Source organism: Stegostoma tigrinum, chromosome 1 (genome assembly GCF_030684315.1).
Source record: "Stegostoma tigrinum isolate sSteTig4 chromosome 1, sSteTig4.hap1, whole genome shotgun sequence".
Lineage (NCBI taxonomy): Eukaryota > Metazoa > Chordata > Chondrichthyes > Orectolobiformes > Stegostomatidae > Stegostoma > Stegostoma tigrinum.
In genome coordinates, this window is record NC_081354.1 from 14,960,558 (window position 1) to 14,980,784 (window position 20,227).

A 20,227-nucleotide genomic window follows, 5' to 3' on the forward strand; every position below is an offset into this window, starting at 1 on the left:
TGGTGAGACCACACTGGAGCACTCGTCCACTTAATTAAGGAAAGGTATCATTTATTTGGAGGATGTCAGTAAAAGTTCATTAGGAGGATCTGGGAAGGAGGCACTGTCTTTTGAATAAAGGCTGAACAGGTTGGGACTCTACTCACTGGAGTTTAGAAGATTGAGAGGTGATCACATTGAAACATATAGGATTCTTAAGGAGCTTGACAGGATAAATGCTGGGGAGATTTTCCCCTCATGAGAGAGTCTATGACCAGAGGGTATAGTTTCAGAATAAAGGACAGCCAAAATAAGATTGGAATGAGATAAATAACTCTTTCAGAGGGTTGAGAGGCTTTGGAACTTCTTCCCACAGAGACATGTAGAGGCAGAGCCCAAATGTATATTTAAGGTTGAGACAGATATATTCTCAATCTGTAGGGGAATTAAGGGTTGCGGGAAAGTGGACTTTGAAGAACGTCAGTTGGATCAGCCATCACCTTACTGAATGGCGGAACAAGTTAAAGGGCGAAATGGTCTACTCCTGTTCATGTTTCTTAAGGTCTTATAGGTCAGCCTGAATTACCTAGGGGATTATGGTGAGCTTAACCTGTTGACATTGGGATTTGAACTTTGTTGTATTGGTCTATCAAGCCAGAGACAAAGATCCTTGTATCCAATTCAACCACCAATATTCCACTTTTGGTGACTGTATTCCTCCTGAACTATTTGGAGGATACAAAGTATGAAGAAGAACATAAACATGTCTTCACATTTGACTATGATAGTCTTTCATAGTCAAACTACAGAATACACACTGGCTTACTCTGATGCTGAACTGCTATATTTGTTTTACTAAGAATGGATTTTGGTTCTAATATAGTATTGAGAATCATATAAGCAACCTAACTCCTAAGTACTCTAAAACCAAGAGTTCCAAGATCAATGCTGGAGCTTCTAAAAACGTAACAGCAGCTCAGCACAAAGCCATGGATTATCTAGGACATGATTAAATTCCATGCTTCTTTACAGTAAAATGTGAGCATTTGGGTTTTGTATTGGTTGTGCAGTGCAACACAAAACTAGCAGTAGAACTTAGATTGGTAAACTCAAATCATCACTACTATCTCTGAATTGCATTTTAGGCCTAGCACTCTTAGAAGGGATCTTAACTGGAACAGGTGCCAAACCCAAAGGCACTTCTGTGACTTGATGGAGAAACACATGTAGCAATGTCTTAATCATAATTACAAAAAAGGAAATGGATTTTAAAATCAGTGGACTAACATTTACTTTCACACATTTTCTGCAGAATAATGCAAAATACATATCTGCATATTTCAGGTAAGACTTCTAACTTTGGTAACAACAACTAGCCTTATCAAAAGACATGCATTTATCAAGCAGCTTTCACTTCCTCAAGACGTCTCTAAGGACTCCATGACCAGCGAAGTACTTTTGTAAGTAGTCACTGCTGTAATATAGAAAACACAACTTTTAGTTGTGCTAATCAAGCTCCCACAAGTAGCAATTATAATGATCAGATAATCTGGCTTTATTACATTGATTGGGGGATACATCCTGGCCAGGACGGTGGGGATAAATTTCTTATTCTTCTGCAAAATAGTGCCATTGTCGCTTTTACATTTACTTTCCTGAACAGACAGGGACTTAGTTTAATACCTCATCCAAAAAAAACACCTCTGACAGTGCAGTATTTCCTCAGTGTTAGTAAATTACACCTAAATCCAGCTGACTGAAAAATGCTCAAGTCATTTGAGTGCAATTTAAACCTACAACCTCTGACTCAACAGATGTGAGTGCAAGCAACTCAGACATTGTTCACAAAAAAAAGGGCTGAAAGAAATTATTGATTGACACAAAACATTGTGATGGTGCTCGGTGCTAGCACTGTGGTGGTAGTGGTGGCGAAGGGAATGAATGATGAAGGTGGTGGATGGGTACCAATACTTTGTTCCTAATGGTGATGAACTTCTTGAGTACTGTTGGAGACGCACCTGTCGAGGCATGTGAAGAGTATTCTATCACACTCTATATTGTGCCTTGTAGATTGTGGACTGACTTTAGGGAGACTGGAGGTGAGTTAATCAAACAGGAGGCTAGAAAAACATAGCAAACCAGGCAGCATCTGGAGAAAAGGAGGAGTCAACCGTTTGAGTATTACCCATCTTCAGGCTTGCCTTGTTCTTCCGGTCGTCTGTTTGTGTACCTTGGATTCCAGCATCTGCAGTGTTTCTGTCTCTAACCAGGTGAGTTAATCACCCCTCTGTGCTGCTCTGTAGTTACAGTATTTATCGGCCATTTTCTGTTGACACTGATGCATGCGCAACATGTGACACTTTAAATCATGCATGTGCTGCTTTTGGGGGCTGTGGCTGGGGTAGAAGATTGAGAAATTGGGATTAGACAGGTTGGGGATGGGGCAGGAGAAAGAAAGATATGGAGGACTCAGGAAGGAGGTGTCAGTGGGGGCTCGGTGCAATCAGCATCTGGGAGGTATTGGTGGATGGGGATGGCGCAGGACAGAAGGGACACAGAGGGGGAGAAAGCATCCCAGCTCCTCAAAATTCCCTCTGCCACTTCCTTCCGGGTCCTCGGCTCTCCTTATCACGCTCCCACCCCGTAGATTCTAGGCCTTCTTCCCTTCTCGACTCTGGGCATTTCCATGCTCTGCATCTATCACCCCTCCCTCCATTACTGAAATCCAGTTTAAAATTAGCACATGTAAAAATTTACATGATGACATCAGTGCTTGGAAGTATGTGTTAATAAGCACACATGCATAGGTGCCCGGAGTTGCTGGTGTAAGCAAAAACTGCCATATTTATATAGCTGCTCCAGGTCAATTTCCAGTCAATGCTATCCTAGACTGCTGGTTGTGAGAAATTAACAATGGTAATGTCATCAAACAAGAAGAACGATTGTTCAGTGCTTTATTTTGGAGAACTAGCAATAGAATATTCTTTTAGAAAGCTGCATGCACAAATGATTAACTAAGGCAGTTATCTTATGCATCCAGTCACAAACTAAAAAAAAAATTCTCAACCACCAATTCCTTAACAAAACCTCTGTATTTAAGAGTGCAGCACTAACTTAAAGAAATGCATCATCGTTTAACCACAGTTTTTCTCACCTTTTCCTGGACAATAGCCACATATGGCAGAATGAACAGAGCATCATTCTTCCTACAGAGTAGTTCCTGCATAATCAAAATCTCAGCAACAAGTGTTTTCCCACCACTTGTTGGTAGGGAGTAGATTAAATTTTTTCTTGCCCGCACAGATTCTAACGTCAAGCAAGCATGTTGCCACTCTGTGAAGTTTAACAAAAGATCATTAGACGTTTCACTACAAGTCATTTTAAAATTTCATGAATAATACTTGCTAAGGCCAAACAGCAATATTTTTGACAAGAGGTCTTGCTGCTGCACATACTTGTGATATATTTATAGTGACATGTACTGTAATAGAATTTTACCAACAAATGGAGTAGAATTTGTGCAAACTGTTGTCAATGAAACCACATTGTTGAGAAAGAAAGCAAATCATAAAATCTGGGTCCTCTGGTTATTGCTATTAGAGGGTATTAGAGGGATGGGTCTGTGAGATGCTCTTTGGAGGGTTGGTGTGGAATTGTTGGGCCGAATGGCAAGTTTATCCACTGTAGGGATTCTAATTCTAATTCTTCCGTTCATCCTCAATTAGCATCTTTGTTAGCTATGTATATAGTTATTATTGGAAACCGTATAGATCAATTTTTAATTTATCCGAGAATAGAAAAAGCTAGCATATACACAACTATTTGAAAGGGGTAGGACAAGATAAGACACTTGGCTCAATTAAGAGCGGTCTACATGACAGAAGTGCCATGTTGTGGCACTGTGAGCCCATCTCTGGGCTTGGATGTCTGTGTTCAAGTCCCAACTGCTCCAGTGTATCAAAACATGTCTGAACTGATTTATTAAAAGTATTACCATATAAAAATAAAGAAGTTAATCTCAACCTTCATAAATTATTGGCTAGATCTTGAATACAGTGTTGTGCCCAATTCTTGGCATCATATTAGATGAAGGATGCCCAGATCTTGAAAAAGACACGAAGAAGATTGAAGGATGAAAACAATCAGTTATGTAGAGAGATTAGAAATGTTGTTAATGATTCTCTTAAAGCAGAAAAGGTTTAGGGGAGATGAATGCAATTGTCCAAAATCAGGAGACGTTCTGATAAAGAAAGTAAGTAAGAAGAAATTGTTTTTACATCTTCTACTATAGGACGCAATGATCAAAGGACCAGATTTAATATAAAGACGTTGGGGAAATTATGATTTCTTTTTTATCTGGTAAACTTTTAAGATCTGGAATGCACTGCCTTAAAGGGATGTAAGAAGCAAATTCAACAGTACTTTCTAAAAGAGAATTGGATACATCCATGAAATGGGAAAAAAAATGTCAGGCTATGGGGAAAGCCTGGGGAAGTAGAACTAAATAAAAACAAAAGAATTGCAGATGCTGTAAATTGGGAACGAAAACAGAAGTTGCTGGAAAAGCTCAGCAGGTCTGGCAGCATCTGTGGATAAAAATCAGAGTTGATATTTTGTCTGGTGACACTTACTCAGAACTTATTTTTGGTAGCTGGGAAATGTCAGTTTATACACAGAAAATAGGGAGAGGGATGGGGTAGAGAGTAACCAATAGGATACAGCCTGAAGAGCAGTTAGGCAGACAAAGGAGTTGATAAAGATCTGGCTAGGAGGGTGAACAGTTGTTAATGGGGATTGTTAGTGACTAACAATGGATAGTGTATAATGGCAGGCTATGTGATAACGAGGCCTGGTGTGTGGGGTAAAAGGCTCGGACATGGGAGAGTTTAGGCCTAAAATTATTTAACGATGTTGAGTCTGGAGGGCTGCAGGGTGCCCATGCAGAAAATGAGGTGCTGTTCTTCCAGCTTGCATTGAACATCGCTGGAACACCGCAGCAAGCCAGAGACAGAGATGTTGGCCAGGGAACAAGGTGGTGTATTAAAGTGCCAGGCAACAGGTAGCTCAGGGTCTTGTTTTGCGAGCAGAACGTAGATGTTCTGTGGAACATAGGGTTCTGAGGAAGGGTCACCGTACCCAAAACATTAACTCTGATTTTTCTTCAAAGATGTTGCCAGAACTAAATAAATAACTCCTTCTAAAATCTAGCAGAAGAATGATGGTCCAAATGTCTGTCTACCATATTGTATGATTGTATCACAATAGAAAAACGGCCATATCATCTGGTCTTTTAATTACTTCTATAACTTCATTGCTTAAAACATTAGAATTTCTAAATATGCCACTGATAAATTACACATCTTTCTTCCATCATACTAGATTGAACCATATTTTAAACTTTTTGTCACTTTTTGTCACTTACTGTAAAGTTCTTTGATGCCTTTGAACTGGAAAATCAATTTCTTGACTTTGCTCGGAAGCCCATAAAAAGGTCCCATATCAGCCCCTGAAGTGGCTTCGATGGTTTTCAGCGCAACATTTATTTCCTCAGAAAGAGCAATCTCCTTCAACTGTTTACTCCTGGATGCTCTGGGTGTAGATACCATAGCATTTCCAGCCATTGCATTTTTCATCTGATCTTTCAGGCTCATTTGTTTACTTGTTCCAGAATTTGTAGTCCTTGAGTGGTTTTGGACTAGGTTCAGATTTAAAACTGAAGGGATATCAGGGGGGTCACTGACACAAGTGTTCAATACTTGACTTGCTTCTGATTCAAACTCTTTGGTTTCAGACTTCCTCAGTAGTGAGTTAACTTCTTCTGCGAGTGCAAGCTGAGAGCTTGGTAACTCATCTGTTTCATCTGGGCTTCTAGGATGCATCACAGAGAAGCCTTCAGTACAAATCTGCTCACTTGCAATGTTACTCTTCTGACCACTTGAGTCTTTCATTGCTTCACCAGTAGTAAGGATCACATTCTTTGAAGGATTGTGTACTTTGTCCTTATCATTTTGCAAATAATTAAGCAAGTTGGGATCCTGAAATTCTACAGCAGCATCCTTCATGTCTTCCTTCCCACTTTCTGCTAAGCTTCTTCCTACATCTTCAAGCTGTGCTAAAAAGCCGCTGTCATCTGCAAAGCTATCATAGTCACCAAAGAGGTCTTCCTGACTGTCGCAGTCCACCTGAAAAAGAGTCAATTAGAGATTGATCATGCATCTCATAATCCAATTAGCAATAAGCCTTGCCTCACATAAGCCAATCAGTATGTTATAGTCACATAGCACAGAAACAGATGCTTTGGTCCAACTCATCCACGCTAAGTTTCCCAAAATAAATTAGTCCCATTTGCCTGCGTTTGGCCTATATCACTCTAAACCCTTCCTTTACATGTACCTATCCAAATGTCTTTTAAATGTTGTAACTGCACCTGCATCTACCACTTCCTCTGACAATTCATTGCACATATGAATCACCCTCTGTGTTTAAAAAGTTGTGCCTCAGGTCCTCATCTCTTCTTAAAAATAGGGCTCCTAGTTCGAATTCCTGCACGCAAGGGAAAAGTCCATTGCTATTCACCTTATCTATGCCCCTCATGATTTTATAAACCTCGAAAAGGTCACCCCTCAACCTCCTGTGCTCCAGTGAAATCAGTTCCAGCCTCTCCATATAAGTTAAACTCTCCAGTCACAGCAACAGCTGCTAAATCTTCTAAACTCTCTCCAATTTAATAACATCCTTCCTATAGCAATGCAACCAGAACTCTACAGAATACTCCCGAAGTGGCCTCACCAACGTTCTGCACGATCTTAACATGACGTCCAAACTCTTTTACTCAATGGTCTGAGCAATGAAGGCAAGCGTGTTAAATGCCTTCTTTAAGAGGGGATTTAATAGAGAAATACAAGATGATCAGAGGATTAGATAGGATGGACAGTGAGAGTCTTTTTCGGAGGATGATGAAGTCAACTTGTACGAGGGGGCATAGCTACAAATTGAGGGGGTGATAGATTTAAGACAGATGTCAGAGGCAGGTTCTTTACTCTGAGAGTGGCAAGGGCATGGCACACCCTGCCAGCCAATGTAGCTAACTCGGCTACATTCGGGGCAGTTAAACAGTCCTCGGATAAGCAGATGGATGATGATGGGATAGTGTAGGGGGATGGGCTTAGATTAATTCACAGGTCAGCGCAACATCGAGGGCCAAAGGGCCTGTTCTGCACTGTATTGTTCTATGTTCTATGTCTACTTTTAATGCAACTTTCAAAGAACTACGTACCTAAACCCATTGGTCTCTTTGTTTGACACTTGTTAATACTTTGGGTTGTGCAGCAACTTTCAGTGATCAAAGCACACAACAAGTTTGAAAATAAAGTTAATCTTCTGTCGAAGTATCTCTAAAACAGTTTTGTATAATGACCAGTTGGTCTGTATTTTTTGATCACGCTCAATGGATAAAAATTAGCCTGGAAACCACAGATAACTCATCTACTCTTCTCAAAATAGTCCAAAGCATTTTTTGGATCCATCCAAGCAGACAGAGGACCTCTGTTTAATGTGTCACTTGAAAGAAAGCACCTCTGATAAAGCAAAACACTCTCAGCATTGCACTAGAGTGCCAGCCTTCCCTTTTATGGCTCAAGACTTGGAGTGGCACTGTGACAAGTTTGCACAGATAGTTTTTAGTATACATGTGGACAGAGTAATTTAATGTGGTCAGATAACAATAATAGAACTTGCAACTTTAAAATAAGAGCTATATGATGTCTCTCCTCTTTCCTTGCTTCAACTTGCAGCAAGGACTACACTTAAACTTGATATTGTACAGAAATATTAACTGTGTAGTAGAGAAAAATAGGTGAAAGTGACTCAGCAACTAGTTTTATGTATAACAGGCTGCTAACTTGTTTTAATTTATTGCGCAAAGTAAAAATTACTGACCTGCACTCAATGTGTAATGACATGGGAGTTCATCTAGCATATTTGTATAAATAGTGTCAATATTTAATATGCAAATAGGCTTCAAATTATTCATCTTGCATTTATGTCATTAGAAAATCTGTTGAAACTGATGAGCACTGAGGACCTGGGCAACACAGAACACTGATTTCAACTATTGAAAGCAGGTTTAATGAATATAATTTTTCCCAATGGAATTTCTTTCAGAGAGGACAGCTACGGGTGTGGGTAGAAGAGCATCGCCTACAGAATTTTAACAGAATCTAAAACAGTAGTCTTTATTAAACATGGACTTTTTTTAGGAATTTTAGCCAATAAACATGCAGTATTGAGAGATAATATGTTCCCTTAGTACGTATAACCCTCCGAATCTAAGCAGTAGCATGAGTTAGGAAGCAGGTTAATTGCATGGATTTGTCCTCCATGCACCAGTAATCTGTGACATGGGTCTTCCATTTCAATGACAAATTCACCATTTGTGGACAGTGGGAAATCTGTTATGTCTCTTATGTTTTTGTACATCCTTACGTGTCTTTTGTATAGTTAGATTTTGAACACCTCTTTCAGCTAGTCCTTTGCTGTGCACATTGCTTTTCATTTAATCTAGTGGATTTCTTGTGGATGTTTGTTAAATGTTCTTTACATGTCTTATGCACATCTGTCATGTACCTCTAACTCATCCTCTGTTATGTATATCTGTCTTGAAACTTCTACCCAACTTTCTTCTATAATGATATAATGTCTTACAAGTTTCTTCTACACTCTGAGAAATGTAGATTTGTCTGTCTGGTGAATCTTCTCAACATTGTGTGCTGTGGTACCTGCTCCATGTAATCCTTGTTCAGTGATGTTTCCAGATGTATCTCCTCCTCTCCCTTCACAATCCTTTCAGGAACACTCATGCAGTTGGTGTTCTTCTTCTTGTTCGGTGATGGTGTCTTGTAACTGAATGTTTTCTCCCTTGCTCGTTTCCGTTTAGAAACCCACTGATTTGCATCCTGCCTCTGGTCCAAGTCCATGTCAAGACATTTCGACTGTCACACTTGCCTCTTGTCAAGGGACTAAGGCTAAAGACAATTTCCACTTCACACCATCTGCCCAGGAAGGCACAATCAGACTGCAAATTTTTTCATATGTATTAGAACTGTCAGAATCACACCAAATATTTGCACCATGCAATAAATGAAATCACATGTGCAACATTTGCAATCAGTCTAGGGTTCAAGATATCTCTTGATGTTCAAAGTCAAAGTAAAATCTCTGCAATCTCATTCAGTGTTTACAGTCACACCACAATGTTTACACTCATTGGAACATCCACAATATCATTCAACATTCATTACCAAAATGCAATGTTTCCAATCACAATACAACATCCACAATATCGTCTTCACACTCACAGCCCAAAGATTGCACTCAAAATGGAACACCCACAATGTCATTCAACGTTCACACTCACAGCCCAAAGTCCACACTCACAATGGAACATCTACAACACTATGCAGTTCTCAAGCTCTCACTGGAACATCCACAATATTATTCAATGTTCGCACTCATAATGAAATATCCACAATATCATTGAGCATTCACACTCATAGCTCAACGTGCACACACCAGCGGAACACCCACAATATCATTCAGTGTTCACACTGACAGCCCAATGTTCACACTCACAATGGAAGATCCACCATATTATTCAGTATTCACATTCACAGCCCAATGTCCACTCTCACAGTGGAAGATCCACCATATTATTCAGTATTCACATTCACAGCCCAATGTCCACTCTCACAGTGGAAGATCCACAATATCACTGTGTTCACACTCACAACGGAACATCCACAATATCATTGTGTTTAAAGTCACAATGGAACATCCATATTATTGTGTTCACACTCACAAGCGAACAACTGCCATCACTTGCGGTAATCACACTCACATCCCGATGTTCACACGCACAAAGGAACAGCTGCTGTAAAACTGGTACAGCAACATGTTCCCGCTAAACTAACAGTTCAAATTCAAACGTCAGCGGCCGTTAGGTGTTACAACACAGAACAGACCTCTTCTTCCCTCTCCTTCCATACACGTCATGGCCAATGACGTCGAGGAGGCCTGGGCGGGACCTGGGCCCGCCGATGACACGTTCCCTGACGGGATTGGCAGCGCTCGTCATCGAGTGCAATGCGCACCCGCTTGTTGGGGTACTGCCGTTCCTATGAAGGCTTGTTTGCGCGTGCGCCTATCTTGCTGGTTCCAGCAGGATGTTGCGGGCGTTGAGGAAATGGCGACCAGGTAAAGAGGGGAGTTGGACTCGAAATGGCACTAAAAGGGAAAGCCAGAAAGCAGCCTCGGTGTTTTTACATTTCTTATCATACTGAAGAAGTGATAAACGTCAGTCGGTCCCTAGCTAGGGCGCATTTCTTTCCTTAAATTTTCATATATAAAAACATCACTGTTTAGGCCCAGAGATAATAAGAACTGCCGATGCTGGAGCCAGAGATAACACAGTATAGAGCTGGAGAAACACAGCAGGTCAGGCAGCGTCAGAAGAGTAGGAAAGTTGACTTTTCAGGTCGGGACCCTTCAGAAAATAGGGCTCAGCTGAGATGTTGTGTCCTGCGCTGCCTGCAGATTTTAGGAACGTCGTCAAGGCTTTTGTTTTAGGATGCAGAAGATTCACTTAGTTTCGTGCTAGGTCCGAGGGACTTCAATCGTCCATGGAATCTGGCAGTGCTGACTTGAAGCCAAGAAAGCAAAAGGGAGATTTTAATAGGTGTGTTCAAAATCATGCTGGATTGTAATCAAAGTAGATCATGTTTCAGCTGGCAGAAGAACTGATGGCAGAGAATGTACATATGAGGTCATTATCTAAAGGACCAGGGGTGAGGTGAGATTTCTTTTCAACATAGTGTGATAAGACGCAGACTGAAAGGTTGCTGGAAGCGGATTTAGTAGTTACCCTCAAAACATGGTTTGGCTGAATAGTTGAAACTGGTACATTTGCAGGGCTGTGAGGGGAAAAAGTGGAGTAGTGGTATCAAACTATATTGGGAGTTATGTACAGACTTCCTAACAGTGATCAGGACCAGGGGCGCAAGATGCACCAGGAGATAGATAGGGCATGTCAGAAAGGCCAGGTCACGGTGATCATGGGGGACTTCAATATGCAGGTGGATTGGGTGAATAATGTTGCTGGTGGATTCAAAGAAAGGGAATTCATGGAATGTTTGCAGGATGGCGTTTTGGAACAGCTTGTGATGGAGCCCACAAGGGAGCAGGCTATTCTGGACTTAGTGCTATGTAATGAACCAGACTTTATAAAAGACCTTAAAGTAAGGGAACACTTAGGAGGCAGCGATCATAATATGGTAGAGTTCAGTCTGCAGTTTGAAAGAGAGAAGGCAAAATCGGATGTAATGGTGTTACAGTTAAATAAAGGTAACTACAGGGGCATGAGAGAGGAATTGACGAAAATTGACTGTAAGCAGATCCTAGCGGGGAAAACAGTAGATCAACAATGGCAGGAGTTTCTGGGTGTAATTGAGGACACAGTGCAGAGGTTCATCCCAAAGAAAAGAAAGATTATCCGGGGTGGGATGAGACAGCCATGGCTGACAAAGGAAGTCAGGAAATATATCAAAGAAAAAGAGACAGCCTATAAAGTGGCCAAGAGCACTGGGAAATCAGAAGATTGGGAAGGCTACAAAAACAAACAGAGGATAACGAAGAGAGCAATAAGGAAGGAGAGGATCAAATATGAAGGTAGGCTAGCTAGCAATATTAGAAATGATAGTAAAAGCTTCTTTCAATACATAAGAAACAAACGAGAGGCAAAAGTAGATATTGGGCTGCTCCAAATTGATGCTGGAAGGCTAGTGATGGGAGATAAGGAAATAGCTGAAGAACTTAATAAGTACTTTGCGTCTGTCTTCACAGTGGAAGACATGAGTGGTATGCCAACAGTTAGGGAGAGCCAGGGGCAGAGTTGAGTATGGTAGGCATTACAAAATAGAAAGTGCTGGAAAAGCTAAAAGGTCTAAAAATTGATAAATCTCCTGGCCCCGATGGGCTACATCCTAGAGTTCTGAGGGAGGTGGCTGAGGAAATAGCGGAGGCTTTGGTCGTGATCTTTCAAAAGTCACTGGAGTCAGGGAAAGTCCCAGATGATTGGAAAATTGCTGCTGTAACCCCCTTGTTTAAGAAAGGATCAAGGCAAAAGATGGAAAATTATAGGCCGATTAGCCTAACCTTGGTAATTGGTAAAATTCTAGAATCCATTGTCAAGGATGAGATTTCTAAATCCCTGGAAGTGCAGGGTCAGATTAGAACAAGTCAGCATGGATTTAGTAAGGGGAGGTCGTGCCTGACAAACCTTTTAGAATTCTTTGAAGAAGTAACAAGTATGTTAGACCAGGGAAACCCAGTAGATGTCATCTATCTAGACTTCCAAAAGGCCTTTGATACGGTGCCTCACGGGAGGCTGCTGAGCAAGGTGAGGACCCATGGTGTTCGAGGTGAGCTACTGGCTTGGATTGAGGATTTGCTGTCTGACAGAAGGCAGAGAGTTGGGATAAAAGGCTCTTTTTCGGACTGGCAACTGGTGACGAGTGGTGTCTCGCAGGGTTCAGTGTTGGGGCCTATATTAATGATCTGGATGAAGGGACTAGGGCATTCTGGCGAAGTTTGCCGATGATACAAAGATAGGTGGACGGGCAGGTAGAACTAAGGAGGTGGGGAAGCTGCAGAAAGATTTAGACAGTTTAGGAGAGTGGTCCAGGAAATGGCTGATGAATTTCAATGTGAGTAAATGTGAGGTTTTGCACTTTGGAAAAAAGAATACAAGCATGGACTATTTTCTAAATGGTGAGAAAATTTGCAAAGGAGAAGTACAAAGGGATCTGGGAGTGTTGGTCTAGGATTCTCTAAAGGTTAACTTGCAGGTAGAGTCCGTAATTAAGAAAGCAAATGTAATGTTGTCGTTTATCTCAAGAGGGTTGGAATATAAAAGCAGCGATGTGCTGCTGAGGCTTTATAAAGCTCTAATTAGGCCCCATTTAGGATACTGTGTCCAGTTTTGGGCCCCACACCTCAGGAAGGACATACTAGCCCTGGAGCGTGTCCAGCGGAGATTCACACAGATGATCCCTGGAATGGTAGGTTTAACGTATGATGAACGGCTAAGGATCCTGGGATTGTACTCATTAGAGTTTAGAAGGTTGAGGGGAGATCTAATAGAAACTTAGAAGATAATGTATGGTTTAGAAGGGGTGGACACTAGGAAGTTGTTTCCGTTAGGCAGGGAGACTAGGACCCGTGGGCACAGCCTTAAAATTAGAGGGGGTAAATTTAAAACTGAAATGAGACGATATTTCTTCAGCCAGAGTGAGGTGGGCTTGTGGACTTCATTGCCACGGAGTGCAGTGGAGGCCAGGACGTTGGATGCCTTCAAGGCAGATCGACAAATTCTTGATCTCAGAAGGAATCAAGAGCTACAGGGAGAGTGCAGGGAAGTGGAGTTGAAATGCCCATCAGCCATGATTTAAATGGCGGAGTAAACTTGATGGGCCGAATGGCCTTACTTCCCCTTCTATGTCTTATGGCCTTAATAGTCTTTCACCAACTATTTTCAAAATAGTATATTTCTTCAAGGCAGCATGTTTTCTTACAGTAAGTTGGAAGACCAGTTAAGAACAATCTTGGATTAACTATGGAGGATTAAAATGTATCCCTCTTTAATTCAAATACACAGTTGTGCGCAGAGTGTTAGAGTGACGGCACTTTGCAAACCTGTCCTGTAACTGCCACATTTCAGTGAGTACTGAAAGAAGAGCAGCATCTCAATGGAGAAGCTATTGCTAGGTGACAAACAGCAGACCCTTAACGATTTTCCAAAACTGTTGGTCTGACTATTAATATAATGAAGCCCATCTTTCATCTCTCCCTTAAAACTTTGGCTTGTAGTTGCCAGTTGGTCAGTTGATTTCTATAAACTGAAGACAGTCCTGAGTTCTGTTTGAGCTTTTTAATGTTTGAGTTCCAAGGAGTCACATGGTGAGCTCTTTGCAACTTAGGTACTATCCAAATCTTTCATTTTCCAATTCTCTCAATCCAGAACAATATGTGTATGTCTACCAATTCATATATTTCTTATTTGCTGGCTTTGTAGTGTACTGGCAAAAGAGGATCAGCACTCAACATATTCCATCGACCAGTAACACTTCTGATATGGTAAGAAAGCATTATTTGTGAATGCCATCAACTGATTTATAGATTCTAACTGTTCATCAAAACATATCTGTCTGGGTGCAATCATCAAACAAAGATGAGTGAACCATGTCCAGCACCAGCAAATCTGTTTCTGTTGATCAGGAAGAATATGTGATTATGTTCAAATGTTTCCACTACTCTTCTGCACTGAAATTTGGTGATATTGTATTGGAGTTAAGAAAATGATGTATTTTCTTTACCTCTATACTTGTGAAAGTATGTATTTTTGACTTTCCCAGTGATCATTGAGTAAATGCACTCAATAGTCTTACTATCCGTTGCACTTGATGAAAAATTCTTGGGTCCACTTATTCCTCACATCAGCATGTCTTCTGACTGTTAAAGTTTTTTTTGTACTGGAAAGCCCAAGTCCACTCAAACCAAAATGATTAAAACAGAGAAATGAAATAATCTGTCCCATTATTGAATGAGGAACTAAATTGTATCATTTACCTGTACTGGAAGGAAGAGTTCACGACAAAGTTAATTCATTGTTTGAGAACAGCTTTGAAATGTCTGAGAATGTAAACAACATTATGCCCTTTTACTTTTTTCTTTTTTAAAAATCTCTTCTTCTGAAAGTGATTTTCATATTTTTCCACATTGAGTATCTTCTTCTATCTATCTCCCAACTAACTTGTGTCTCACTAAAATTTTTTGCAGTCTCCCCACACTTTGCTGTTTTCTTTATCATCTTTTGTTTTAATGCTTTCTAATACTGTTCTGGCAAGCTTATTATTCTTCATTCTGTAAACTTTGGATCATTTAGAATTCTGTTCTCAACATTGTATTCCACATCAAATCCTATTTTCTCATCACGGCCAGTAACTCTTGTTGACTTGCAATGATATGCAAAATTCTCATCCATGTGTTCATATTCCTCATGATTTGGCTTCTCCTGGTCTCTCACCCCCTCTAGCCCTATAAATTCTGTATCTAAACCACTTGTCATCTGTATGACTCTGGACTCTTCTCCACCCCCTCCTCAATTTTCTCTAACATTATTGAGAGTAATTAGACAACTAAGCCCCACAGAATGGAATTTCTTCATTAAACCCATCTGACTCGTAATTTTTCTCATCTTAAGACGACTTTTGGCCACACCCCGTGCACCTGAAAATAAGTCAATAATGCACTTTGTATCTACAATTTATCTAATAATTTGTTGAAAATTGAATATGGTAATTGTCCTAATGGGGAGGAAATAGTAAAGGATAAAGTGCAAAATTTTCTAGTACATTTTCTGTCTTTGTTACTGATGCTACATTGTGAATAACTCAAATTTTCTGTTGTATCCATGAATGAGGAGGGGAAAACGGTTAACACAGTTTCAAATGTCCACTTTCTTACAGCCAATAAAGTTAGAAAATCCTTACAAAGAACCTCCCAAAAAGTGCATTCTGTGTGGTGTTCCAGTAGACTACAAGAACGTACAGGTTTGTCCATATTATTCACTGAATATCGAGAAGAGATGTAAATGAGATTTTCTTTAAAAAAGATGAGGATAGGTAGTCTGTGTTAAGCCAATGAAAGCGTACAATATTACTAAGTGTAAGTATTAAAATACCCGCAACACTTTTACTGTGGTTGAATGCATCAGTGACACTGTATAGCAGCAGTTTATGATCATTCTCCTTCCAGTTAATCCTTCATTCATATTCCCATTTATCTGATTCTTGACACAAGAATGAAAGAGCTAGGCTGATGAAAGAATATTCTCTCTAAATATGTGGGGCATATATCTCTTCTGTCTTTAAATTTTGGTCGTAAAACCAAAATCCTGATGATGAATGCAAAATATAAAATATCCATGCTGTTCTTCCGAACTTCCAGCTTAAAATGAATAGCCTTGATTTTATAATCAGTGGCAAAGGAATGACATTTAAAATTTAGAAAAGCCAAAGTGCTTTTGACCTGTTATTATTCAGAGTCAGTTTTGGGTGTGGAAAGAGGTCCTTTGGACCATGGTGTCCTTGTTAGTTACTAAACACCTACCTACCCAAGTCCCGTCTACTAGCATGTGGCCTGTTGCCTTGTATGCTGTGGCATTTCAAGTGTTTGTTTAAATCCTACATGTTTTAATGCCTGCTACCTCTGCCACCCTTTCAGGCAATGACTTCCAGTGAAAAGCAACATACTATGGATTCTGGAATTACTAAGCAGCTCTGGCAGCGTGTATTGGGAGAGACATAGTTAATATTTCGGGCTGATGACCTTTCAGTAGAACTGACAAGTGAGTTAGCCAAAGATATAAAGTTTTCCAGCAAAGAAAGAGGCCCTTTGGGCCTTTGTGTCTGCATTGGTTATTAAAAACCTATCTGGTCTGTAGTCCTTTATATGATGTCACTTCAAGCGATCATCTAAATATTTCTTGAATGTTGTGATTGATCCTGCCTGTGCCAACCTTTTAGAAGTGGGCTCGAGACACATCCTAACTGTTAATAAAACTCAACTCCATTTCAGAGACCGTGCATTAAATGAGCAACAAGGTGGGATTCATTTCTACTGTTTTGTGCTCATTGATGTGATGGATTGGATGGTTTTTCCACTCTGGTTACCTGTCATACTTTGTCGCACTTCCAAGTTAGGTGCAACTTCATCTGCTCCGCCATGATTAAATGTCTTCGTTCTGGTTTCATTTTCAGACAATCGTCTGTTTTCACTCCTTATGAATTGTCTGAATGACACTGCATAAATTATCTGTAAGTGGGCAATGGGTCCATGCCCACCAATTATCAGTTTGACTGCAAAGCTCATTGCACAACAAATGCCCAAAGCAAATGTAAGTTTTAAAACTCACTTGCAATTGAAAACAAAGAAAGAAATTTGGCGATTGGCAGGATTGTAAATGGGTGGCTAAACCAAATAGAAAAGGATGCCAACTATAGAGTTTAAAAGTGAGTAAGATCCTAACAAGGTGAACTTGTAAAGGCTGACTCTTTTTGTAGATGAGTCTAGAACTAAGGAGGGTTATATAAAAATTAGGTGTTGCTGTTTTAGGACAAATTATGATTTTTTTTTTCTGAGCATTGTGTGACTTTGGAACTCTGTTTCAGAAGGCAGTGGAGATGGTGCTATTGAATATTTTAAGGCAGAAGTAGATTCTTGTTAGGCAAGAAAAGTTGGCAAGCAGATGGCGATTATAGAATTCAAAACACAAACAAATTGTCCATGATTTTATTGAATGGCCGAGCAGGTTCCTTGGACTGAATGGCAGCATGGTGGCTCAGTGGTTAGCACTTTTGCCTCACAGCGCCAGGGACTCTGATTCGATTCCATCCTCGGATGAGTGTGTGTGGAATTTGCACATTCTCCTAGTGTAAGCCTGGATTTCCGCTGGGTGCTCTGGTTTCCTCCTGCAGTCCAAAGATGTGCAGATTAAATGATTGGCCATGCTAAATTATCTGTAGTGTTCAGGGATGTGCAGGCTACTTGGGCTAGCCTTGGTAAATGCAGGGTTACAATGTTATGGTGGAGGGATGAGTCTGAGTGGGATGCTCTTTGCAGTCTTGGTGGTATGGAACTTTTGGGCAGAAAAGCCTATTCCTAGACTGTGGGGGTTCTGTGGCTCTACTAATTTGTATGTTCAGCCATTTCCTTTTTTTAAAACAGCTTTTGTCCCAGTTTATATCCCCATATACGGGTCGTATCTTTGGGAGACACATAACAGGTAAGATACTATATACTTTTGAGTCTTCAACATTCCAAGGGGGAGAGTTTGTTTTCTTTCATGTTGGCAAAAGCTTGGATCCACTCCATTGTGTGTCTTTAAGCATACAGTTTACATTAGTGATTGGGATTCCAGCTAAACTCAGACACAGAGATAGCTAGAACTGCAGATGTTGGAGTCAGAGATAACACATTTGTGGAGCTAAAGGAACACAGCAGGCGAGGCAGCATCAGATGAGCAGGAAAGTTGGCATTTCGGTCGGGACCCTTCTTCAGAAATGGGGAGGGGAGCTCAGAAATAGAGAGAGAGGAGGGGTGGGGCTGGGGCTGGGGAAGTTAGGTGGGATGGCGATAAGTATCCGGTGTCACAATGATGCCACCCACAAATTGGAGAAGCAGCATCTCATATTCCACCTTGGGAGCCTACAGCTCGATGGCCTAAACATGGATTTTACTAGTTCAAAATCTCCCCTCATGACGAACCAGCCCTCTCATCCCTGCCTCCTTTACCTGACAGAACCTGTCCATATTCTTTCCCATCTATCACCACTCCCACCTCACTGACCAATCCTGACCACTGCCTACATGCACACACCTATCATGAGAATGTGGAGTAGAGTTAGAATCTGATCAGCCATTATGTTAATAATTGGTCAAGTAGGCCTCTCAAGGCTTGCTTTTGCCCCTTGTTTGTATGTTCAACATATTGCTGAAAAACATCAATCCAAGGTAGAAGAAGCTTCTGATCCTGAGAAGTGTTCATGCTTAAATAAGTAAATATACCTGTTACTTGATACATATGTTGAACAAATGTGTGAAATTTCCTGAATGAAGATTTTCAATTGTCAGCTGTGGAAAAACTAAAAGACGTATCATGCACCTGTCCTACAGTTGTGTAAGTACGGTAAATCCATTGTTTTAATTGAGATCTCTTTCTAGGTTTATGTGGAAAGAAACAAAAACAAATTTCTAAGGCCATCAAAAAAGCCCAGCAAATGGGTATGTGATTTAAACCTAATTTAAATTCTAAAACTGACATTGAATACCTTTTGCGTAACTGCAATTCTTTTTCTGTATTTTGCTTTGGGAATTGTACTGTCCCAAAGGAATAGGGTGGGGAGAGGCTTGGAGACAAAAGTGATCTTGTATTACCCACACTATACCTAGGGCCATTCCTTTATCTTCATTTAAAGATCTTGCATTATTGAAATTTGTTTTAAGACTTTATTGCGTGTCTGATACCACAAAATTTGCTTTGATATCAATCCTAAAAATACAATTTACTAGTTTGAAAATGGTCATTTTGACCTATTCTTGTAAATGAGTATAATACTCTGGATTTTGCTTTTCTACTTCCTTAGCTATTGTGTGCTTCCGTAAGATCTCCTCTGACCTTCCTTTGCAATACCTAAATATGTCATTCCTCTTAACTCATCTCCTGCAAATCAGTCTCTCAGTTCTTTGGTATAGTGTCTCAGTAGCCAGAACTGGAGTACTACGAGCATAGTGTGACCTAGAGACCCATACAGTTTAAACTTCTTTTAACTGTAGTATTGTTTGGCTATTACATTTAATATTCATTATTGATTGAACACGTTGATATAAATGCCTGAATCTTGTTGATCATCCACCTTCGTTATTTCAACATAATTTATATGCATTTGTGGCATGTTACCCTTCCCGTAACCATTACTTTCCACTAGTTTGTAATTAGAATGTTATCATTCTGCCACTTTGAGATATGCAGTTCATTCAGCAACTGGAGATACTTCATTTCGTTATAGTGAAATAATTGTGTTCTCAGCATTGAGCCCTGGTTACTCCCCACCATAACTCAATTTATTCCAAATGATAGGCAGAAGCTAAAGACTACTTTGTCCCGATTGAAATATTTGTCATTCACCTGTTGAGATTTTCTTCCTGTTCTATTAATGATTTTCTTTTCCTTTGTAGGATTTATGTCGGTCACATTTAAAGATCCTGCTTTCCTAAAAGATCCAAATATTTGTGATTTCAAACTTTGAGATGATCCTCAACCTCAGCGACGATTTATGATGCAGTGCTCTAAGTTTTTCAATTATGTTTCTAGAATCAATAAAATGTATTAAATGATGATGCGTGGAAAGATTTATTCTACACACATTTAATGCAAAAGAGAATCTGTTTGAGATCTTCTCTTCTTGCACCATTGCTTGGGCCTAAAGATAACCACTCTGGTGTGTGGGTCCTTGGGTAATAAAATAATCAAATACTGGATTTGCTAGGCCTAACACATGGTATTTGGTTGAAGGATGATTGGGATTTTGGGCCTCCATATTGGGCTTGTCAGAGATGTTGTAACAGGTGACACCTT

General features: G+C 40.2%; 2 protein-coding genes across 7 annotated transcripts in view; one reads left to right on the forward strand and one right to left on the reverse strand.

Annotated features, from left to right (window-relative positions):
- The window catches only part of helq (helicase, POLQ like), a 46,627-nt gene extending 36,582 nt beyond the window's left edge, over positions 1–10,045 (reverse strand). For 2 of the 5 annotated variants that reach the window (XM_059654057.1, XM_059653962.1), the window contains exons 1-3: positions 8,757–9,829; positions 5,402–6,161; positions 3,134–3,312 (exon numbers count right to left, since the gene is read on the reverse strand). In XM_059654057.1, the coding sequence (XP_059510040.1) occupies positions 3,134–3,312; positions 5,402–6,161; positions 8,757–8,954 (1,137 nt within the window). In that variant the 5' untranslated portion in view covers positions 8,955–9,829. The other 3 variants (XM_048527888.2, XM_048527895.2, XM_048527904.2) reach the window with 3 other exon arrangements.
- A 52-nt stretch (positions 10,046–10,097) lies between these two features.
- mrps18c (mitochondrial ribosomal protein S18C) lies at positions 10,098–19,987 on the forward strand. Of its 2 annotated transcripts, XM_048527912.2 has the most exons (6): positions 10,099–10,230; positions 14,105–14,166; positions 15,558–15,641; positions 17,818–17,875; positions 18,814–18,873; positions 19,828–19,987. In XM_048527912.2, the coding sequence occupies exons 1-6, from the start codon at positions 10,200–10,202 to the stop codon at positions 19,896–19,898; spliced, it is 366 nt and encodes a 121-aa protein (XP_048383869.1). In that variant the 5' UTR covers positions 10,099–10,199; the 3' UTR covers positions 19,899–19,987. The 2 variants fall into 2 exon arrangements, with proteins under 2 accessions (XP_048383875.1, XP_048383869.1); XM_048527918.2 differs by lacking the exon at positions 18,814–18,873 and having other exon boundaries at positions 10,098–10,230.
- The last annotated feature ends 240 nt before the right edge of the window (positions 19,988–20,227 follow it).